Source organism: Lytechinus variegatus, chromosome 6 (genome assembly GCF_018143015.1).
Source record: "Lytechinus variegatus isolate NC3 chromosome 6, Lvar_3.0, whole genome shotgun sequence".
Lineage (NCBI taxonomy): Eukaryota > Metazoa > Echinodermata > Echinoidea > Temnopleuroida > Toxopneustidae > Lytechinus > Lytechinus variegatus.
The window spans coordinates 35,751,250-35,770,183 of record NC_054745.1 but is presented as its reverse complement, the minus strand read 5'-3'; the positions used below and the strand labels follow the sequence as shown (position 1 = coordinate 35,770,183).

At 35.1% G+C, this 18,934-nt stretch overlaps 2 protein-coding genes across 6 annotated transcripts in view; one reads left to right on the top strand and one right to left on the bottom strand.

The window, feature by feature from the left end:
• LOC121417408 (aldehyde dehydrogenase, dimeric NADP-preferring-like) overlaps positions 1–1,536 on the bottom strand; it is a 34,087-nt gene extending 32,551 nt beyond the window's left edge. For 3 of the 5 annotated variants that reach the window (XM_041611106.1, XM_041611102.1, XM_041611101.1), the window contains exon 1: positions 1,471–1,536. The gene's annotated coding sequence lies outside the window, so the exon portion shown is untranslated. The remainder of the gene's footprint in view (positions 1–1,470) is intronic. The other 2 variants (XM_041611103.1, XM_041611104.1) reach the window with 2 other exon arrangements.
• Positions 1,537–12,474: 10,938 nt separating this feature from the next.
• LOC121417768 overlaps positions 12,475–18,934 on the top strand; it is a 31,592-nt gene continuing 25,132 nt past the window's right edge. The window contains exons 1-3 of the mRNA XM_041611502.1: positions 12,475–13,037; positions 15,925–15,979; positions 17,086–17,309. Coding sequence (XP_041467436.1) covers positions 15,966–15,979; positions 17,086–17,309 — 238 coding nt within the window. The 5' untranslated portion in view covers positions 12,475–13,037; positions 15,925–15,965. The remainder of the gene's footprint in view (positions 13,038–15,924; positions 15,980–17,085; positions 17,310–18,934) is intronic.

Genomic DNA, 18,934 nt, shown 5'->3' with positions numbered 1-18,934 from the left:
TTGGGTTCTTACATTTTAGTTTGATCCTTCCATTTTCTTTAGTTTGATTGGTTGTTATTTCTAATTTAAATATTTATGTAAATTATAGAATGATTTGATTTTAGCTGAGGCAAAACAGCCCAGATATTAAACAGTGCACTACCAGACTTCTTCGGTTACAGTTCTATTTATTTGCGTCTTAGTTTTACTATTTCCTCTTCAGTTTGATAATTGAGTTTGCTGACTTAGAACTTTATTTACGTACCTCCCAGCATATAATTTTCTCAACCATACACTTGTTATTAGCGCTAGGAAACACGGTCCTTTCCGTAACATATTCCTATTATACATCCCAACGTTTTGCAACTTTCACTCTAAATTGGCAAGTTAGATGCCCATCGAAATTTCCAACTTCTTGTAACTTATTGGTTTATTCCGTAGTTATTGCAGTTTGTCACTAGCACCATAATATTCTGAGCTAAATTCAGAATCACTTTCCTAATGTTTATTTAGGTTGTCTGTCTTATCTGTCCAATGCTTGCTGTGAAATTAAGAGACTTATTTACTGCACAAAGCTTTACGAACAAAAAAATCCGGGACGGGCGCAAAACGCACATATGAGTGCGTTTTGCGCCCGTCCCAGATTTTTTTATTTAGATGAGCGGTATTAATGGCGGCTGGGCATATCAACTAATATGGCCCATATTTTTAATTTCAAATATTATTTTGTTCACCTTCCCTTTCTTTTTTTTCCTTATTCGTTTAAAGAATAACGGAAACCTTTTGTCTTTTATTTTTTTTCTCATCTTTCTTTTACTCTAACCTTCTTTTGTTTTCTTTTTCCTGCATATTCCCCTTCATTTTTTTTACTTCTTTCTTCTCAGTTCATCTCTTTTGTTTCCTCTGTTCTTTCTCTTTTTTATTCTTTCGTTCATCCTCCCTTCCTATTCTACATATTTTATTTACAAGTCTAAAACTGTGTTGCCTTCTATGTTGATCTTTTTTTTATTAAGACCTAGCTCGGTCGATCTGCTCATGCAGCGTCCTTTGTGAGTCGATTGTCCCGTATTTCACTTTGTGAAATCTGGTCACCCTGTTCTTTGTTGAACTTTTTTGTTGATTGCCCCGTATTTCATTCTGTTAAATCTGATCACCGTGCTGCTAATACGTTGGCTGTACGTAGGGCCAACAATTCTTCAGTCTGGCATGCACTGTCTGGTGAGTGGAGCCAACGCAGTTCAATGGAACAACCAAAATACAGAGACTGAAGCTTTTGGTCCAGACACGGTTATAAATAGCATGGGACTGTACAGGCAATTTTTTCAACTACGAGAAGTCGGAGATCATTATTTCTTGAATAAGTTGCATTACAATACATCTATCAATGGCACTTACACGTGTATCAAAACAAACAGTCTATGAATATAATGACATCATTCAAACGAAATGATAACAAATAATGGTTTATTTCAAAGACGGCATTTATCTTACCGAAATTTTGAGCAGCTGAACTCCTGCAGTGTTTACCTTTCAATAGAGGGCGCACTTGAAATGGGCATGGAATTCCTTTTTCTTCTGGGGCCCGTTGCAGAAAGAGTTGCAATCAATCGCAACTAAAAAAAATTATGCGTAACTTAAGGTCTTTGATTTTCAACCAATCAACAGCGCGCATTTGGGACTTGCGATTGATTTTTTTGTTTTGCGTTTAAACGTAACTCTTTCTGCAACGGACCCCAAGGCTTTCATTAAAATTAACCAGTAAAAATTACAATGTTCGCCACAGCTTGTAAGAATACTTGTTTGAAACATATTCTTTCAATTTTTTAACGGTTCTTTTCCTCCCTGTTTTTTTTTCGTTTGCTTCTTTGTCCTCTCTACCCTTTTTATTTTTTTGTTATGTTCGTTTCTTTTCGTCTCTTTCTTGATATCATGTAGGCCTAAATTATATTTGATTTGATTTATTGTTTTCTTCTATACAATTTTCATTACGTAACCAACATTATATTTCGTAATTTATTTTGGTATGAATCATAAAGTAAAAAAATACTAAATCAAAAAATTATTCTAAACAAAAATGATCTACTACCAAAAAGAATTTTAACATTTACATTTTGCGGGAGAAGGATTGTCATTTTAAGCACATTGCCTGAAAATATGACAACCCCCGCGAAATAAACTCATTGAATTAATACATTTATAAAGCAGAATGGAAATGATCTTTTGTTCTTAATTTTATATTGATGAAGATGGAGATGACATGAATGCGGATGATGGTCGATATTGTGAAAATGAAGGCCATTTTTAACAAGTGCACACCTAGTTACCAGTAATGCATATAGCATTTCCATTTATTTGAAAGCAGGATAAAAGAGCCATTGTAGATTAAATGCCTTGCTCACGGGCATAGGTGCCGCGGCCGGGGATCGAACCCCGGACTTTCCATGTATAGCCAGGCGCCTTAGACCACTCGGCCACGGCACCTCCACACAGATGGATAATGACGATGATGCATGATGATGATGATAATGACGACGATGATGATGACGATGATGACGATGGTCATGGGAGAGTATATTGGGTGATGATAAAATCACAGGAAAAGTGATTCAATGATTAACTGAAATAACACAGAAAAATTATGTTAACATTCTGATAATAACATCATTTGCCTTGAATAAGTAAAGAAATGGACATTTATTGATAGTTTCATAAATCGGGACTGTGGTGTCTTAAAGGGCTTTCACAATTGCTCGACGTGCGATCGTTTGCGACAATACACCAGGCGGTGGACTGTACTGTTTCCAGAATAAGAAGAAGAAGATTTTGCCACAATATTTATGTTGCACAGGATCGCAACGGCTGTAAGCAGTCGCACCACCAATTGTGAAAGTGGCTCATCGTATGGATCTCTGTGCAATGAGCTATGGGTGAAAATTTTCAATTCAGTTCAATTCAATTTTATTTATTTCACTTCCATCAAACAAAAACAAATTGTATACCATATATATAAACATAATTATTTGTATCCATTGCAAAGACACAAAAATAATAATACATTATGTTGTGAATAAAACTTACACGATTTGGGCAAAACATTGGATGTTTTAAATAAGTATACTATTTTTTCAATAGAAATTAAATTAAGATGAAAATGGAGGGACCCACTAAAAAGCAATGCTTGTACAATGTGGGCCCCTCAAAAATAGATAACAAAACCAATAACAGAGCACAAATACAGACATATGTAATCAAATGAGAAAAAAATAAATGAGAGAGAAATAATACTCACAAAATAAATACGAAGTTATCAAGTAATATAGTTTGTATAGGACAAAACAACCCGTCCTAAAATATATCTACCCTTCCCCCCCCCCCCCCCTGAAAAAGAAAAGAGAAAGGGGAGAATGCCCTGAGAAGATGGATGGGTGCTGCTAAACTGCTAAACGTAAGTAGAACACATGCCATCGTGGACTCAAGCAAACTGGATTCAATGATGTGTATATATATAAAAGGAGAAAAAATATATAAAATGACCTGGAAAGAATAAAATGCGCGAAAAATGTGATTGATGCCGTAAATAAATAAGCGGTAGGAAGGCGGATAAGCGGACAGGAGAGAAAGAGAAAATAGATGACAGGATAGACACAAATAATGTATGAGGTTCAAAACCGAGCACAACTGAGAAGGACTTGTGTCAGATTTTTTTTTTCAATAAAAAAAAGATGATTTATGTTTTAATTATAGTCTTTATAGTAAAAATGATGACTTAAAACTGTAATGAAAACCAGTTGCCAATTGGTTCCAGTTAAAACCAATTGGCCAACTGGAACCAGTTCAGTTGCTATTGGTTTCAATTGGTTCCAGTTGTTACAATTTCCCTATTAAAACCAGTTGAATCCAATTGGAGGCAACTGGTTTCAATTGGTTCCAGTTGAAACCAATTGGAGGCAACTGGTTTTCAACTGGAACCAGTTGAAACCAATTGGTTTCCAACTGGATCCAATCGGAACTTCCAGTTGGAATGAACTTAATTAGTTACAAATCAATTACCATTTGCACTAACTATTGCTCATCCCAACACAGAAGCAGTGTTATTTGTCTATTAATGCCAATGTAAAGGGCATTGATAAAATACAGACTTATATGTATATATTCATATTGGAGATCTGCAAATATATGTATTTTTATTTGATGTAGTTTGGTAACAGTTAGTGGTGTACTAATTATCTTTGAATGTGTTTTAATTATAATCTATAAAATTTAGGAACATGGTTTTCACTGCTAAGTATTGGAAACACTTATCTGAAAAAAGTGTGGTACTTCAAATTGAAAAAAAAAATGAATAGATACATTGTAAATTATGATAAATCTCATAAAACATTAATCTGTGCACACTGGCAGAAAATATGCAAATTAACTGGTTTCAATTGGATCCAGTTGGGTAACTGGAAAATTTCCAATTGGAAATCATTTCCAGTTACCCAACTGGATCCAGTTAGGATTTCCAGTTACCCAACTGGTTCCAGTTTTATTTCCAGTTACCCAACTGGTTCCAATTAGAATTCAGTTACCAATCTTTCCAGTTAGAAGTCATCTCCAGTTACCCAATTCGTTCCATTTAGGATTTCCAGTTACCCAACTGGTTCCAGTTAGAAATCATTTCCAGTTGGAAGTCATTTCCAGTTACCCAACTGGTTCCAGTTAGGATTTCCAGTTGCCCAACCGGTTCAAGTTAGGATTTCCAGTTGCCCAACTGGTTCCAGTTAGGATTTCCAGTTACCCAACTGGTTCCAGTGAGGATTTCCAGTTGCCCAACTGGTTCCAATTGGTTTCAACTGGAAATTGTTAAATTCCAGTTAAAACCAATTGAAACCAGTTGGAAATCCAACTGGTTTCAATTGGATTTTGGTCCTGGGAAGTTATCATGACATTTCAAACTCAATTTCACATATTAACATGTAGCGGTGGATCTAACTTTTGCTAAGAGGGGGCTTGAAAAGTTGATTTGACTCAATAATGATGAGCTGCGACTGAAAGGGATGGTCCAGGCTGAAATTTATTTAAGTACAAAGAGTAAAATTCACAAGGCAAAATGCTGAAAATTTCATCAAAATCGAATAACAAATAACGAAGTTATTGAATTTGAATGTTTATCAATATTTTGTGAAAACGGTTTTGTGCATATCGTCCTGAATATTCATTAGATGGGCTGACGAAGTCACATTCCCACTTTCTTTTTTCTTATGTTATTACATGAAATCATAAATGTTTCATTTTTCATAGATATGTAAATGATGTGTCTCCATTATAATGAAATAAGTTGCAGCAATTAAGCAACTAATGCAATTAATCAGTTGTCAATCAAATTGTTTTAGTTTTTTGGAGAAAATCTTTGAATAAACGAATTGTCATATAATAAAAATAAAAAACAGAGTGGGGTATGATTATCATCAGCCCACCTAATGAATATTCATAAAGACATGCCTATAGACTGAACTGTTTCATCGGAATAATGCAAATCTTTAAAAGTCAATAACTTTGTTATTTGTTGTCCGATTTTGATCAAATTTTCAACAATTTGCTTTGTGAATTTTACTCTATTTATTGAGATAGAAATATATCCAGCCTGAACCAACCATCCCTTTAATGCGTCCTACCCCCCCCCCCCCCCCCCCGTTGATCCGCCTATGTTATGTGCTTCTTGCGTGACTCTGGTAAACAGGGAAGGGGTGTTGGAAGTTTATCATTCCCTTTTTGAATATCATTTTTAGGAAGGCCGAGGTAAGGGTTTACAACCCTACCCCCTCCCCCACCAGATATCCACCACACGTGATATCAAAATGATAGATCGCCTTACGACCCCTACCAGTTTTTTCTTTCGTATTTCGGATTTCGTTGGGAAATCCCCACACCACCAAGCCCAAATCTCGCCGCGCTGCATGATATCGTTTACCAACAAATATCAGCTAATTTCACTCTCAACCTGTGGATTACACACTATTCTAAATCCACTTTCAACTGCAAACTCTGGTTCGAGACGCGCTGAAAAAGAGTAAGTTAGAAAATATAATTTTAATCCTTTTTTCTTTTGTGTATCCATTTCGAATAGTGCTGCAAATTGTTGTGAGAAATCGCATAATGCTGTGGTTGTAGTCACGCCGATGACTTGTATACGAGCCGGTATACGAGGCGCTGATATTTTGGCGCCACGATTGGTCACATGACTTGATGGATAAATATTATCGGCGTGCGTTTATTTTTTAATTGAATATATTGCCAAATATCACTGTCAGGCACAATTGCATGGAATCGTGCATCACATGATATATGAACAAACCATTTGGTAATTGGAGCTTACATAATAGCAAGAGGTTAGCCCCAAAATCGTTTGAACAATAATTTTAACTAAATCACACTATCATACTAGTACATCAAATGCAGTACTAAATTCTACTTATTACCGATACAGCAAATTCTGATTATTTTTAGTGCACATGTTTACACTTTTTACAAGAAAAATATATCTTATCTTTTCCCACAAAAATCTTTATGCTCAATTGGTGGTTTTCAGGCAATTCATACCAAATTAATTGTAATCTTCCAGTAGCATTAGTTTTAACGATTTGCTAAATATCTTGGGAAGTTTCTAATATTACTTGGCAGATGAGTCCATAAAGTGAGACCTGAAAATTTGATTGATTGTTTTCCCAAATTGGTGTTATTTTTGTCAAGATTCACATTTCTACGTGGTCTATGAATGAAAAATAATCACTAAAACTATACGACAACCCTTAATTAAATTATGCATAAATTCTCCTACCATATATTGGTATTGTTTGAAAATATCGAGAATATTTAGATCATAACTTAAAGGAGCAAAGTGATAAGTATGATGATTGAACGTCACTATTCTAGCTTTTCCCTTTTGAAGTAATAATATAGGGTTCATGGTTGTTTTCCACGTCCCACCCAGAACTTCCAGACCATATGTTTTATGTGGTAAAATATATGAGTTGTATAAACTAAGATTTTTGTAGAACTTTTTCAAAGTTGACTTTCAGGATTCAACCAACGCTATCGGAGATTACCACCCTATACCCTGAATTCTGAAGTCAGGTTTAACTTAGACCGAGGTGTAACTCTACGCTAAAATAGTGGAGAGCCAAAAATCCAAAAACCTGTTTAATTGTATCTTTATTAGGTTTGCTGTTTTGTTTCCTTTTTCTGTCATACGGAAGAAAAATACGTCAGTTATAATTCCCAGACAATTATGAACAACTTGGGTGTCATATCATGTGAGTTAATAAATTGAATATGTACTGTTAGGGATTTGTGTCCCAACTGGCTCTCAATAGATAAACCACAACTTTAAACCAGGGTTTGATATTAAACCCGACTTCAGGAAACAGGCCTATGAGTTGAGTGGTGTCCTGATAATCACATCAACGAATTTTCTTGTTTATTGGGTGGATTTTTTGACCTCACCCACCAGGAGCAAATGATTTAGAGCACGTACGTTGTCAAAAATTGTTCCAAAATAATTTTACCATATTATTACATTAATGTGGGAGCTATATTGTAGATTGTTTTCTCTAGTTTCGGGTTTGACCGTACACAGGTCAAGCAGAGACAAAGGAGTGAGACATCTAGTTCCCACAATAATTTTATTTCTATCTCTAATTGGGAAAAAATGCATAAGGATATCATATTGTAATTAATTTTCAATGAATACTGAAGGAGTATGTTGCATTCCATAAAAGTGTTGACAAAAATTCATGTTGATTCTATACCTTATGTATGATTGATATCGCCCAATAACTTCAAATTGTATTGTCGTTGATCGAAGGCTAACTTTGGGATTCCCAAGTATCCCAATATAGTTTCATACTACACCGGCAGGAAGTTGGTTGGATATTCGATATTCGATATTCAAACTGTTAGGATAGGTGGTTACCCTGGCTTGGCCGTCGGGATATCCCCGGGGGCCCCTTGAAAAAAAATACTTTTTTTCAGTTAAAAAAATGGTCTAAATAGCCCTTTAATACCTTTAATTTTGTTAATTTGAGCCCCCTTAATGTGCATGCGCCGGGTCAAGCAGGTGTTTATCTTATTGCCCGAGTCAAGTTCTACAAGTTAGGATACGTAGCTACCCTGGCTAGGCCGTCGGGATATCCCTGGGGGCCCCTTGAAAAAAAAAAAAATGGTCTAAATAGCCCTTTATTCCATTTAACTTTTGCTAATTTGAGCCTTCTAAATGTGCATGCGCCGGGTCAACCAGGTAGTTATCTTGTAGCCCGAGTCGAGTTCTACAAGTTAGGATAGGTAGTTACCTTGGCTAGGCCGTCGGGATTCCCCTGGAGCCGCTTGAAAAAAAAATAATTAAAAAAATGGTCTAAATAGCCCTTTATTCCCTTTAATTTTGTTAATTTGAGCCCCCTAAATGTGCATGCGCCGGGTCAGGCAGGTGTTTATCTCTTTGCCCGAGTCGCGATCTACAAGTAAGGATAGGTGGTTTCCCTGGCTAGGCCGTTGGGATATCCCTGGGTGCCCCTTGAAAAAAATACTTTTTTTAATTAAAAAAAATAGTCTAAATAGCCCTTTATACCCTTTAATTTTGTTAATTTGATCCCCCTAAATCTGCATGCTCCGGGTCAAGCAGGTGTTTATCTTGTTACCCGAGTCGAGTTCTACAAGTTAGGATAGGTGGTTACCCTGGCTAGGCCGTCGGGATATCCCTCGGGGCCCCTAGAAAAAAAAATATTTTTTTAATTAAAAAAATGGTCTAAATAGCCCTTTATTCCCTTTAACTTTGTTAATCTGAGCCCCTTAAATTTGCATGCGCCGGGTCAAGCATGTGTTTATCTTGTTGCCCGAGTCGAGTTCTACAAGTTAGGATAGGTGGTTACCCTGGCTAGGTCGTCGGGATATCCCTGGGGGCCCTTTGAAAAAAAAAATTCCTACCCTTTTATTCACTGACTTTTGTCCCCTTAAAAATCCTCGTATTAGGGCAAGCCAGTGATTTTATGGTTGCCCGAGACGTGCTGCACCTTTTAAACTCCCTAGTTAGCTTTCAAAACCCCTAATTTTTTAATATCGAATATTGAAGATCTGTCCAACTTCACACACGTTTGAATATCGAACCTGAATATCAAACTAACTTCACAGTTTGAATATCGAATATCCAACCAACTTCATGCCGGTTCATACTACCTATTGTTCCGATTAATTGTTACCGTCGTCATGTTTTTTTTGGCAATCCAACGTCAAGTATACATACAGATTATGTTACATGTCATAGTGCAATTAATGTTAACGAATATTGAAGAAATATGATGAAACCTATAGCATTCCATAAAAATGTTGACTAAATTTTGTGTTGATTCTGGAGATAAACCCGGATATAATTGACATCGCCCAATAACCTTATTGAATTGTCATTGTTCGAAGGCTAACTTTGGGATTCCCAAATGTCCTAATATGGTTGCACATTACCCATTATTTTTTTCCCATTTCAAAGGATATACAGCTTTTCAATTGCAGTGTATCCTACACTGTAAAAACTGTGGTGTTTAAACTGACACGAATTGGTTGTTAATAGAGGACCACACCCTGAGGTGTTAACATAATGAGAAATTGAACATAGCACCAAAGAGTGTAAATGTAACAACCATAGGTGTTGTAATAACACCTATATCTATAGGTGTAAAACTAACACCACCAATTTAACACCGGTATGAAATAACTGGTGTGGTCCTCTATGTACACCGGTTAACACCACAGTTTTTGCTGTATACCGCAGGATTTGATTGTTGCATTACATGCCTTGTTATGAATTGGAATAAAAGATTTTTAAAAAAGATCAATATTATGCAACGAATGTCACGGATCGGAGACTAACTATGATTCCGCAAATATCACGTAATTGTTTCTTCCAGTGACGTCCTCTGAACCCCTGGAGACCCTCATTACACAGTAAACAATATGTTTAAAAATGATTATGACTTCGCAAATATCACGTAATAGTTTTTACAAGTAGCGTCCTCTGAACCCAGGAAAACCTCATTACACAGTAACACTTTGTTAAAAAAATAGATACAACGTTATATACTATTACCCTACAATAGTTGTTTAAATGGTTTAAACAGCCGTTGTGTGTGTTAAATCTGAAACTACAATGTTTAATTCTAAATAATCAATTCAAGTCAGTAGTGATAGCAGAAGTAGTAGTAGAAGTTGAAGTAGTAGTATCAATAGGAGTAGTAGGAGTATTAGTCATGAGTAGCAATATTCGTAGCAGCATTAGTAGTAGTAGTAGTGGAAGTAGTAGTAGTAGTAGTGGAAGTAGTAGTAGTAGTAGTAGTAGTAGTAGTGGTGGTGGTAGTAGTAGTAGTGGAAGTAGTAGTAGTAGTGGTGGTGGTGGTGGTAGTAGTAGTAGTAGTAGTAGTAGTAGTAGTAGTGGTGGTGGTGGTGGTAGTAGTAGTAGTGTAAGTAGTAGTTGTCATGCTAGTATAGTAGTAGTAAGGGTATGACAGCAGCAGCACTATACGAGTATTTATGTCAATTAAATTCAACCATGGCTTATTTCGTATAAAAGTAATACATATATATTAGACAGCCAAAAGGCTGAAATGAGCACGTTTACAATTATGTTTACAATTTTAGTGTTCACAAGTCATACATGGGTATAAGCAACAAAAAACAGGTACATGTACGAATTGTGATGTCCATAAAAACTAAATAGTTTATAAAGATCAAGTGTAAATAAGAATTCATTAGATATTAATAAAATAGAATGAAAAACAAACATGTGAATAAATACAATTTCAAAATGTAATGAATATTATACAACTAAAAATGAAATAGTAATTGGATTGAAATAGAGACTTGAACAGTGACAAAAATTTGATTTGATTTCAAGGCTATGGAAGTAATATATGGTACTTTCTGGTTTGCACTCTATCAGAGAAAAGTTTGGAACACTTAATGAAATTTCGGTATCCAGTTCTTACAGTGATTTTTTTTTAAAGAGATTTAGCAAACTCCATACGTATATTTTTTTAATGTCTTCTTTCTAGGCAATTTGTATTTTGTTAGTGCATTTGGATAGTCTAAATAATCTGAACCAAGAATTAGTTTACAAACTCTTTTGCGTACTTTTTTTCCAAATCATTTTACTTGATCAGTTAGTGCTCCGTTAAATACTGGTCTAAAAAGCGCCTTGAGCACTCTACAGAGTGGATTTGGCGCGATATAAGTCTAATTATTATTATTATTATTATTACACGATACTCCAATATCAGACGAGTATATCGAATGTAAGTTTGAACAAGGACTAACATAGACCATTTGTATTTTTTGACAAGTCTGAACTTAAGTAATTTTTGTTGCACCTTTTTACAATATCTGAAAGTTATTAATCCCATCTTAAGTTTGATTGATTGTAACCACGAAGTATTTTGTATAGAAGATATGCAGAAAAGGCAATTCGATCATAATGATATTGATAATAATAATAATAATATTGATAGAAATAATCATGATATTTATTATCATTATTTATTATTATTATCATTATTATTGTGGCCATTGATATTCATACTTTATTTCGTTTCACACACTGCCGAGACATGACTCAGTTCGAGAGCATTCACATTTTTTTAATATGAACTATAGAAAACATAGGCCAATAGCACAATGGGGCGGGGTCGAATGTTTAAGACCTAATTCATCACTAGTTTTAAAATCACATGAAACTCGGGTCCCGAGGAAAAGCTATAAAAGGGATGGTCCGGGCTGAAAATATTTATATCTAAATAAATATAGTAAAATTTATAAGATTCACAAAGCAAAATGCTGAAAATTTTTATAAATATCGGATAATGAAGTTATTGAATTTTAAAGTTTATCAATATTTTGTGAAAACAGTTACATGAACATCGTCATGAATATTCCTTAGGTGGGTTGATGATGTCACATCCCCACTTTCCTTTTTCTTATGGTATTACGTGGAATCATAAATGTTTCATTTTTTTCATACATGTGTAAATGATGTGTCTCCGTTATGATGAAATAAGTTGCTGCAGTAAATAACTAATGCACTTAATCAGTTGCCAATCCAATTTTTTTAATAAACCTAATTTCATATAATAACATACAAAAGAACAAGTGGGAATAAGACATCATCAGCCCACCCAATGAATATTCATAAAGACATGCTTAGAACAGTTTCATCGGAATAATGCAAATGTTTAAAATTCAAAAACTTCGTTATTTGTCATCCGATTTTGATCAAATTTTCAGCATTTTGCTTTGGGAATTCAAATCTATTTATTGGGATATAAATAATACAAGCCTAAACCATCATTTTAAGTGATACAAAAGTAATTTCGTAATAAAAAAACAAACATACAGACCATAACAAATGAATTTTAAGAGGTGGTGGTATGATCTTTTTTTCACACAGCAAAAACTGTGGTGTTAACCGGTGTACATAGAGGACCACACCAGTTATTTTACACCGGTGTTAAATTGACAGTGTTAGTTTAACACCTATAGGTGTTATTGCAACACCTTCGGCTGTTAAATTTGCACTCTTTGGTGTTATGTTCAATCTCTAGGGTGTGGTCCTCTATTAACACCAACTGGAGTCGGTTAAACACCACAGTTTTTACAGTGCACCTGTCTTAATAAATCTTTTCCATTCATTATACCATCCTGTATTTCAATTAATGCAAGAAAGGACAACGAGCGAGAAAAAAGGTTATGTTGACCAAGTTGTTAAATAGGCCTAAATCTGTAAATATGCGCTTTCAGAAGCTGCCACTTTTTTCGCCATTACGTTTAATCCAAATATTGCATACGCTTTGATTAAAGACTAACTTTGGGATTCCCAATATATCCCATAATAGTTTCAGAATTTTACTGCCGGTATTATTGTCGCCTCTTTTTCACTCACTAATAGCTTGATACCTTCAGCTGTATTGCAATGGAATATTTGGAAACAAAACCAACAAGAACTAACATAAGAAAGTAACGTTATACTGCACGTGTGGTAATAGGTACGAATTGAAATTATGCTTCTGTGCCATTTGTGAAATAACAAACTTCATGATCGTGAGGTATTTCGTATTTTTAGGATTTTGATATGGAATATAAACAAACCCAGGTTTCTGCAGTGATTGTGGTAATCTTTCTGAATGTAAATTATTTTTTATTTTTCTTGTGTATGTGTGTGGGTGTATAAGGGTAGCAGCTCGTATGTGAAATCACAATTGAAATAGTGAAAATTCTATATTTAGGTTGATCTGTCAATTGACAGATCAACTGTTAATTTTGTCCGAATTTTCTTTTTATTATCATTATAGTTATTTTTATTTTCCGCCCTTTTCATGTTAGCAAAAAGTATTCAATCATCAATTTTCTTCAAAATAATATCAATTATGGGGACTGATCATGTTTTATGTATTTTTTAAACAAGTTCAAGGTCAAAAAGTCACCGTGACGTCGTCTAGACGCCATTTTCTAAAATCAACTTATCAATCATATCTACATTATCAATTTTTAAAAATCAACCATAAAAAAACGGATCATCTTAGAAAATGGCAATTTCTAGATGCATGTCATTTTCACTCATTTTGCATGGAATCTTGATGATAAATGATTTTTTTTAATCAAAATTGGATTCTACATTCCTCTTTCTGTGAGCCATATCTCCATTATTTCTTGTCGGCTTTCGCTGAGCTTTGAGTATGTCGGACTGTAAGCTATGCTTTCATAGCTGTCGTCTCCATTTTCAATCAGATGTCGGAATCATGCCCGTATTTCACTTGCAGATTGAGTTTGAGAATCTCGTATTTTGCTTACGTGTAAAGTCTATGGGAAATACTCAACATAGCTCAATCGGTAAGGCATCAGACTTGCGTCTCAAGCGGTAATGGGTGCACGGGTTCGAGCCCGATGCTGAGCATGAGAATTGGTATTCTCTTTTCAGCATTTCGCACCTGGTCTTTCATGACCATTTTATAAGTTAAGATATTGTACGATAGAAGAAATTAAAATCCTTTTTTTCATGTAACATGTAGATCTAATATTATGCTCTTTTCACACAACTTTCTCTTTTCCCCAATTCAAGAGTATCCAACGTGCTCTTTTCATCATAAAAGTTATATTGACTTTAACATGGTGATTGCATTCGTGATCATGAGAATCAGAGACAGATCACCTAATTCGTCCTCATGACGAATTAACATTCTTTTTTTTTGTCTCTGATGGATTTTCCTCGAACCTTCACCAATCATGCCAAAAGAATATTCTTTTTTTTTTATTTCACTGGTCTTTTTGCAACGAACTCTTCGTCGGGGAGAACACCCGGGGGGGGGGGGGCAGTTCCATTCACGAGTGGATACCATGCGCGACCATTGGGTCTCGAAAAGCACCCTAAACACGTAATTTCCATATTCTGAAAATGCACCCCTTAACAAGTACTGACGTGTGAAACCCTACTCTTAACAAGTATTGGAAACAAAACGATACTCTTGGCAAATATTCCCCGAAATGAACCCCTAAACAAGTATAGGAATGTTTTATTGTTACGGGTCCTTCGGTCGTCGGCTTTACCTTATTTGGTTTAGTTCGACCCCACCTTCTACACCTCGCGCAAATCGGACTCTAAACACGTAGTGTTGGGGCAAAAAGGACATCCTTTATAAAACTTTTTATTTTTGTTTCATCATCCCCGCAAAATCGACCCTAAACACGTAATTTTCCTAGTGAAATAGATACCCTTTTTTCATTATTTTTGTGTTTTTGACACCCTTATCACGTTACGTACGTAACGTGCCCTATCGTGAAAAAGACATCCTTTTTACGTGTTTTTTGGGTCGCGCATGGTATCCACTCGTCAATGTAAGTGGCCCCCCCGGGGAGAACATCATCTTTAAAGACACGATAAACTGCCTATTTTATACCCTCACTTAACGTAAGCTTTAGTAGAAAAAAGGTCTAATTATTATTTTCCCGAACTGTATATTATCCTGATTCTCTCAATGATTTTGGCATACACATTACAGCTTTACGGATACCGGTGTGTCGGCTCAGTTGGTAGAGCGGCCGTCTCACAACCGGGAGGTCGGGGGTTCGAACCCCGGCCGCGCCGGTCCAAAAGACGTTAAAAGATGGGAGTTGCTGCTGCCCTGATTGGCGTTCACCGATTAAAGGGATATAGCTTCGTTGATCTGGCGTTGCACACCGGCTACCGGGCCCACGATAAATTGGGCAAAGCAAATTTTCGGAGTATATTTAATTTATGTCTATTTCGAACAATAAATTATTGATTTATGCCAAGATTTTATGGTCGTTCATCAGGTACCTTTCAGATAATTCTTGGTTTTCATACCGAAATTATACATGGCCACCGTATATGATTCAGAACAAAAAACGGCAGCATAAAAAGTTCATTGTTTTAAGAACGATTCATCATTGGCGAAAAAGACTCACACACTTTAATGTTGGGGAACATACTGTCCACTGTGTTGGGTAATGTACGTTGGTAAAAATATATACTATATTCTGGGCAGTTATTTTCCAATTCAGCAAATTTATGACCCTATTTAGGCAGATTTTAATTTGTGGATAGTATGTTGCCCAAGGTTGGTTAAAAGTTTGATATATTTTGACCAACTATTTTAAGTATACAATTAACACACACAGTATTGTATATGCAGTTTGTGTTAGATAAACTGGGATGTCTTGACCCCCATCCCCCGCCCCTCCTCCCCGGTGACAGCGCGTTATGTCAGCCTATACGGCACAACAATCTGGTTACATCATTTTTAATTTGAGACCCCCACCCCCTTCGGAAACCATCTACTCCCGGTAGGCCTCTTCAAAACATTAGAAAAAATGGTCTTGTAACGGAATAATTTTTTTTTGTTCATCCATTTACAGATCATTTATGGAAGTCTGTTACATGATCGTCATCAGCCGAAATGTCTAGACAGTAGTAAGTATTCAATGTTATATATGTACATGTTGGTCCATATGAGTTAGGGGCGTTACTTATAATATTATTTGATTGTTCATTATAAATAGTATACATATATATTACATGTATATATATTTTTTCTTTCTTTGTCATTATTCTAGAACCAATTAGAAGAATACTTTCTTGTAACTTTATTCTGTTGTAATTATTTTGTATGCATTTAATATTTTACAACGATATTGATTTATGCTCATCTATGAATAATGAAGATTTGTATCGTATATTACTATTGTTTGTTTTGAGTAATTGGATTTTGAAAATTCGAAATGTTGATCTGAATAAACGTTGAGATATATACATAAACACATTTTATTCATCAGAATTAAGCACCACATATTTTTAAAGAAATGTATGAGTAGATAATCAATAACTGAAGTGAGGATACCTTTTTTTACAATTCTTGTATATGAAAGCACCATGCATGCATACAATATCATCAACTTAAAACATCTTATCCTCGCTTTTCACTCAAGGGGCTGGCACACAACTTAGCCAGTGCATGCTGATAATTTTATGACAAGACGTTCAAAACAAGATTCTCGATACCGCTGCATCATCTTATATTGTTAAGGCATTTATTTATATATTTGTTATTTTTTCATAATTAATTTAATTCATTCAATACAAGGTAGTACACAATATATGAGTTTCATATTACAAATCAGTTTGATGTAAAATACAGATAATTCGGCCGCGTTCATCCGAACCGTCGTATCAGTCAATTTTGGTAAAAAAAAACAAAACACTCAATCACATTTTTAGATTTTTTTTTGTTTTGTTTCGTGTAAGCTTACGCGTCTGTGCGTGTGTGTGTGTGAGGCTGCGTGTGGGTGTGCGAGTGGATGTGTGTGTGTGTGTTGAAAAGGGTGTATAGGGTCGGGGAGTAATTGAAAAATAAGACATTACAATCGTTTTCCCTTTTTTTCAAATATCAATGGACACATTTAACACCATCACATCAACAATGAATCGAAGTCCAATTTGTAATGCAGGAAGATAAGTAGAAAACACAAGTATTTTGGAAATTGCTTGGTGATTTTTATTTACTTCAATTTTTTTTTCAGTTTCGGGAACATTGATTCACAAAATACCGCAACGAATGAGATACTAAAATCTTCGAAACTGATCAACGATTTGGTTAAGCTTGGGGTGCCAACAAATGTGGCATTGGAGTTCTTAGAGAATTCGGACACACAGCATCTCTATGCATATACTCAAGATCTAAAATCTATTGAACGGATCATAACACACCTGGAAAGCGTTGGACTATATACAAGGAATATGGATGGTGAGTATTAATACAATTTAATATTTAGGTAAAAGAAAAAACTTATAAAAATATAAGGAAAAGCATAAACAATGTGAATAATACTCATGGAAGCACGTAATTTACGACAAGTGTTTTGGATGAGCAAATAATCATTCTGCCATCGCTAAAGAAGCGTAAGTGAATTTTGGGGAAAGAATTATAAAAGCCAATAAAGTCAACTTTCAAATCATGGACCTAAGAAATGGACGATTAACGCGAGCATTCTTTTGATGCAATCATAGTCGTCGTATCCTGATTATGTGCATATAAATGAGAACATACAGGTGTTTTGAGAATAGCGGCTACCGAGGCGAATCTGATCTTTACAAAGGAATCTTTTTTCTCTTCTTGGCGCTTGTTGGCTGATGTCCTGTAACACATTACCTTTCAATTAAGATGGTTCAGTTTTGGAACAGCAAATTGAGAGGGAGACGATTTTTGCGATATCAAATATGTTATTATCGATTTTCACACTTCTGCACACTCATAATGACCTTACTAACAATGAGAGGGGGACGACCCCTACAAGAATCCCACCATGTTTCTCTGGAATGTCATGAGGAAATCTTTAAAATATGATTATAAATTACAATCAATCAATTTCATTTCAGTCTATCTCGAAATATTCATACATTTTCCCAAATAAAAAACATGGAACTAAGATATTTATTTGTAAACCAGAACTGCACATCAATTTCAGAAAATTTAGGTAATTTATTACCTTCTGCGCATACAATTTGTCTAAGGTTAAATGTCTAATCACCGAAAGCTTCTGTAACTCATGGTTTAATTGACGGCGACCATGATGGTATCACAGGAGACAAAATATGAAGAGAATGTTATTCACATGACAACAACAGTCAGATGTTAGTGAATTCATTATAATCATATTTTAAAGATTTCCTCATGACATTCCAGAGAAAAAAGGGAAATAAATTTGAGGAGGGGGGACGGTCCCCCCCCTTGTCAATTTATTTTCCTACGTCCCCCTAAAATTTTTGGGTTGAGAACCTTTTTTTTTTTTTGCTTGTCAAGAATTTTTTGGTTGTCCCCTCCTAAAATTTTTGGCTTCCGCCGCCAATGGTTATCATACCATTTGTATTTTATATATTCTTTTAAAAATCGTCATTGGGGACCTAACCCAATTTGCAACTAAACTGAAATGAATCCAGTCTATTTATATTACAAAACTGATTTTTCTTTGCCACTTTTATTCACGTTTTCATGAAAATGTCAAATTCTGTTTTTTTTTGCATCAGAGCGACTAAAAATTTTGAGGTTTTTAGACAGAGAACAATAACATTTATGAACAATGGACCTAACACCTTTTGACAAATGATATCTTCAGAAAAGTCTGTTTCCAAAAGGGGTTAGGTGCACTCCAAGAAAATCATTTTTTTATTCTCCCATATTGCAATATTTTAATGCGAAACTAAATTTTCATGATACCTTAGCATGATAACATAAAATTAGGTATAAAAGAAATCTACCTGTCTTCATATTTTTTAATGATATTCTTCTGGACCTAACCCCTTTTTGCAACTAAACTGAAACGGACCTAACCCTTTTTGAAAAAAAGTGATTTTTCTTTGCCATTTTAGTTC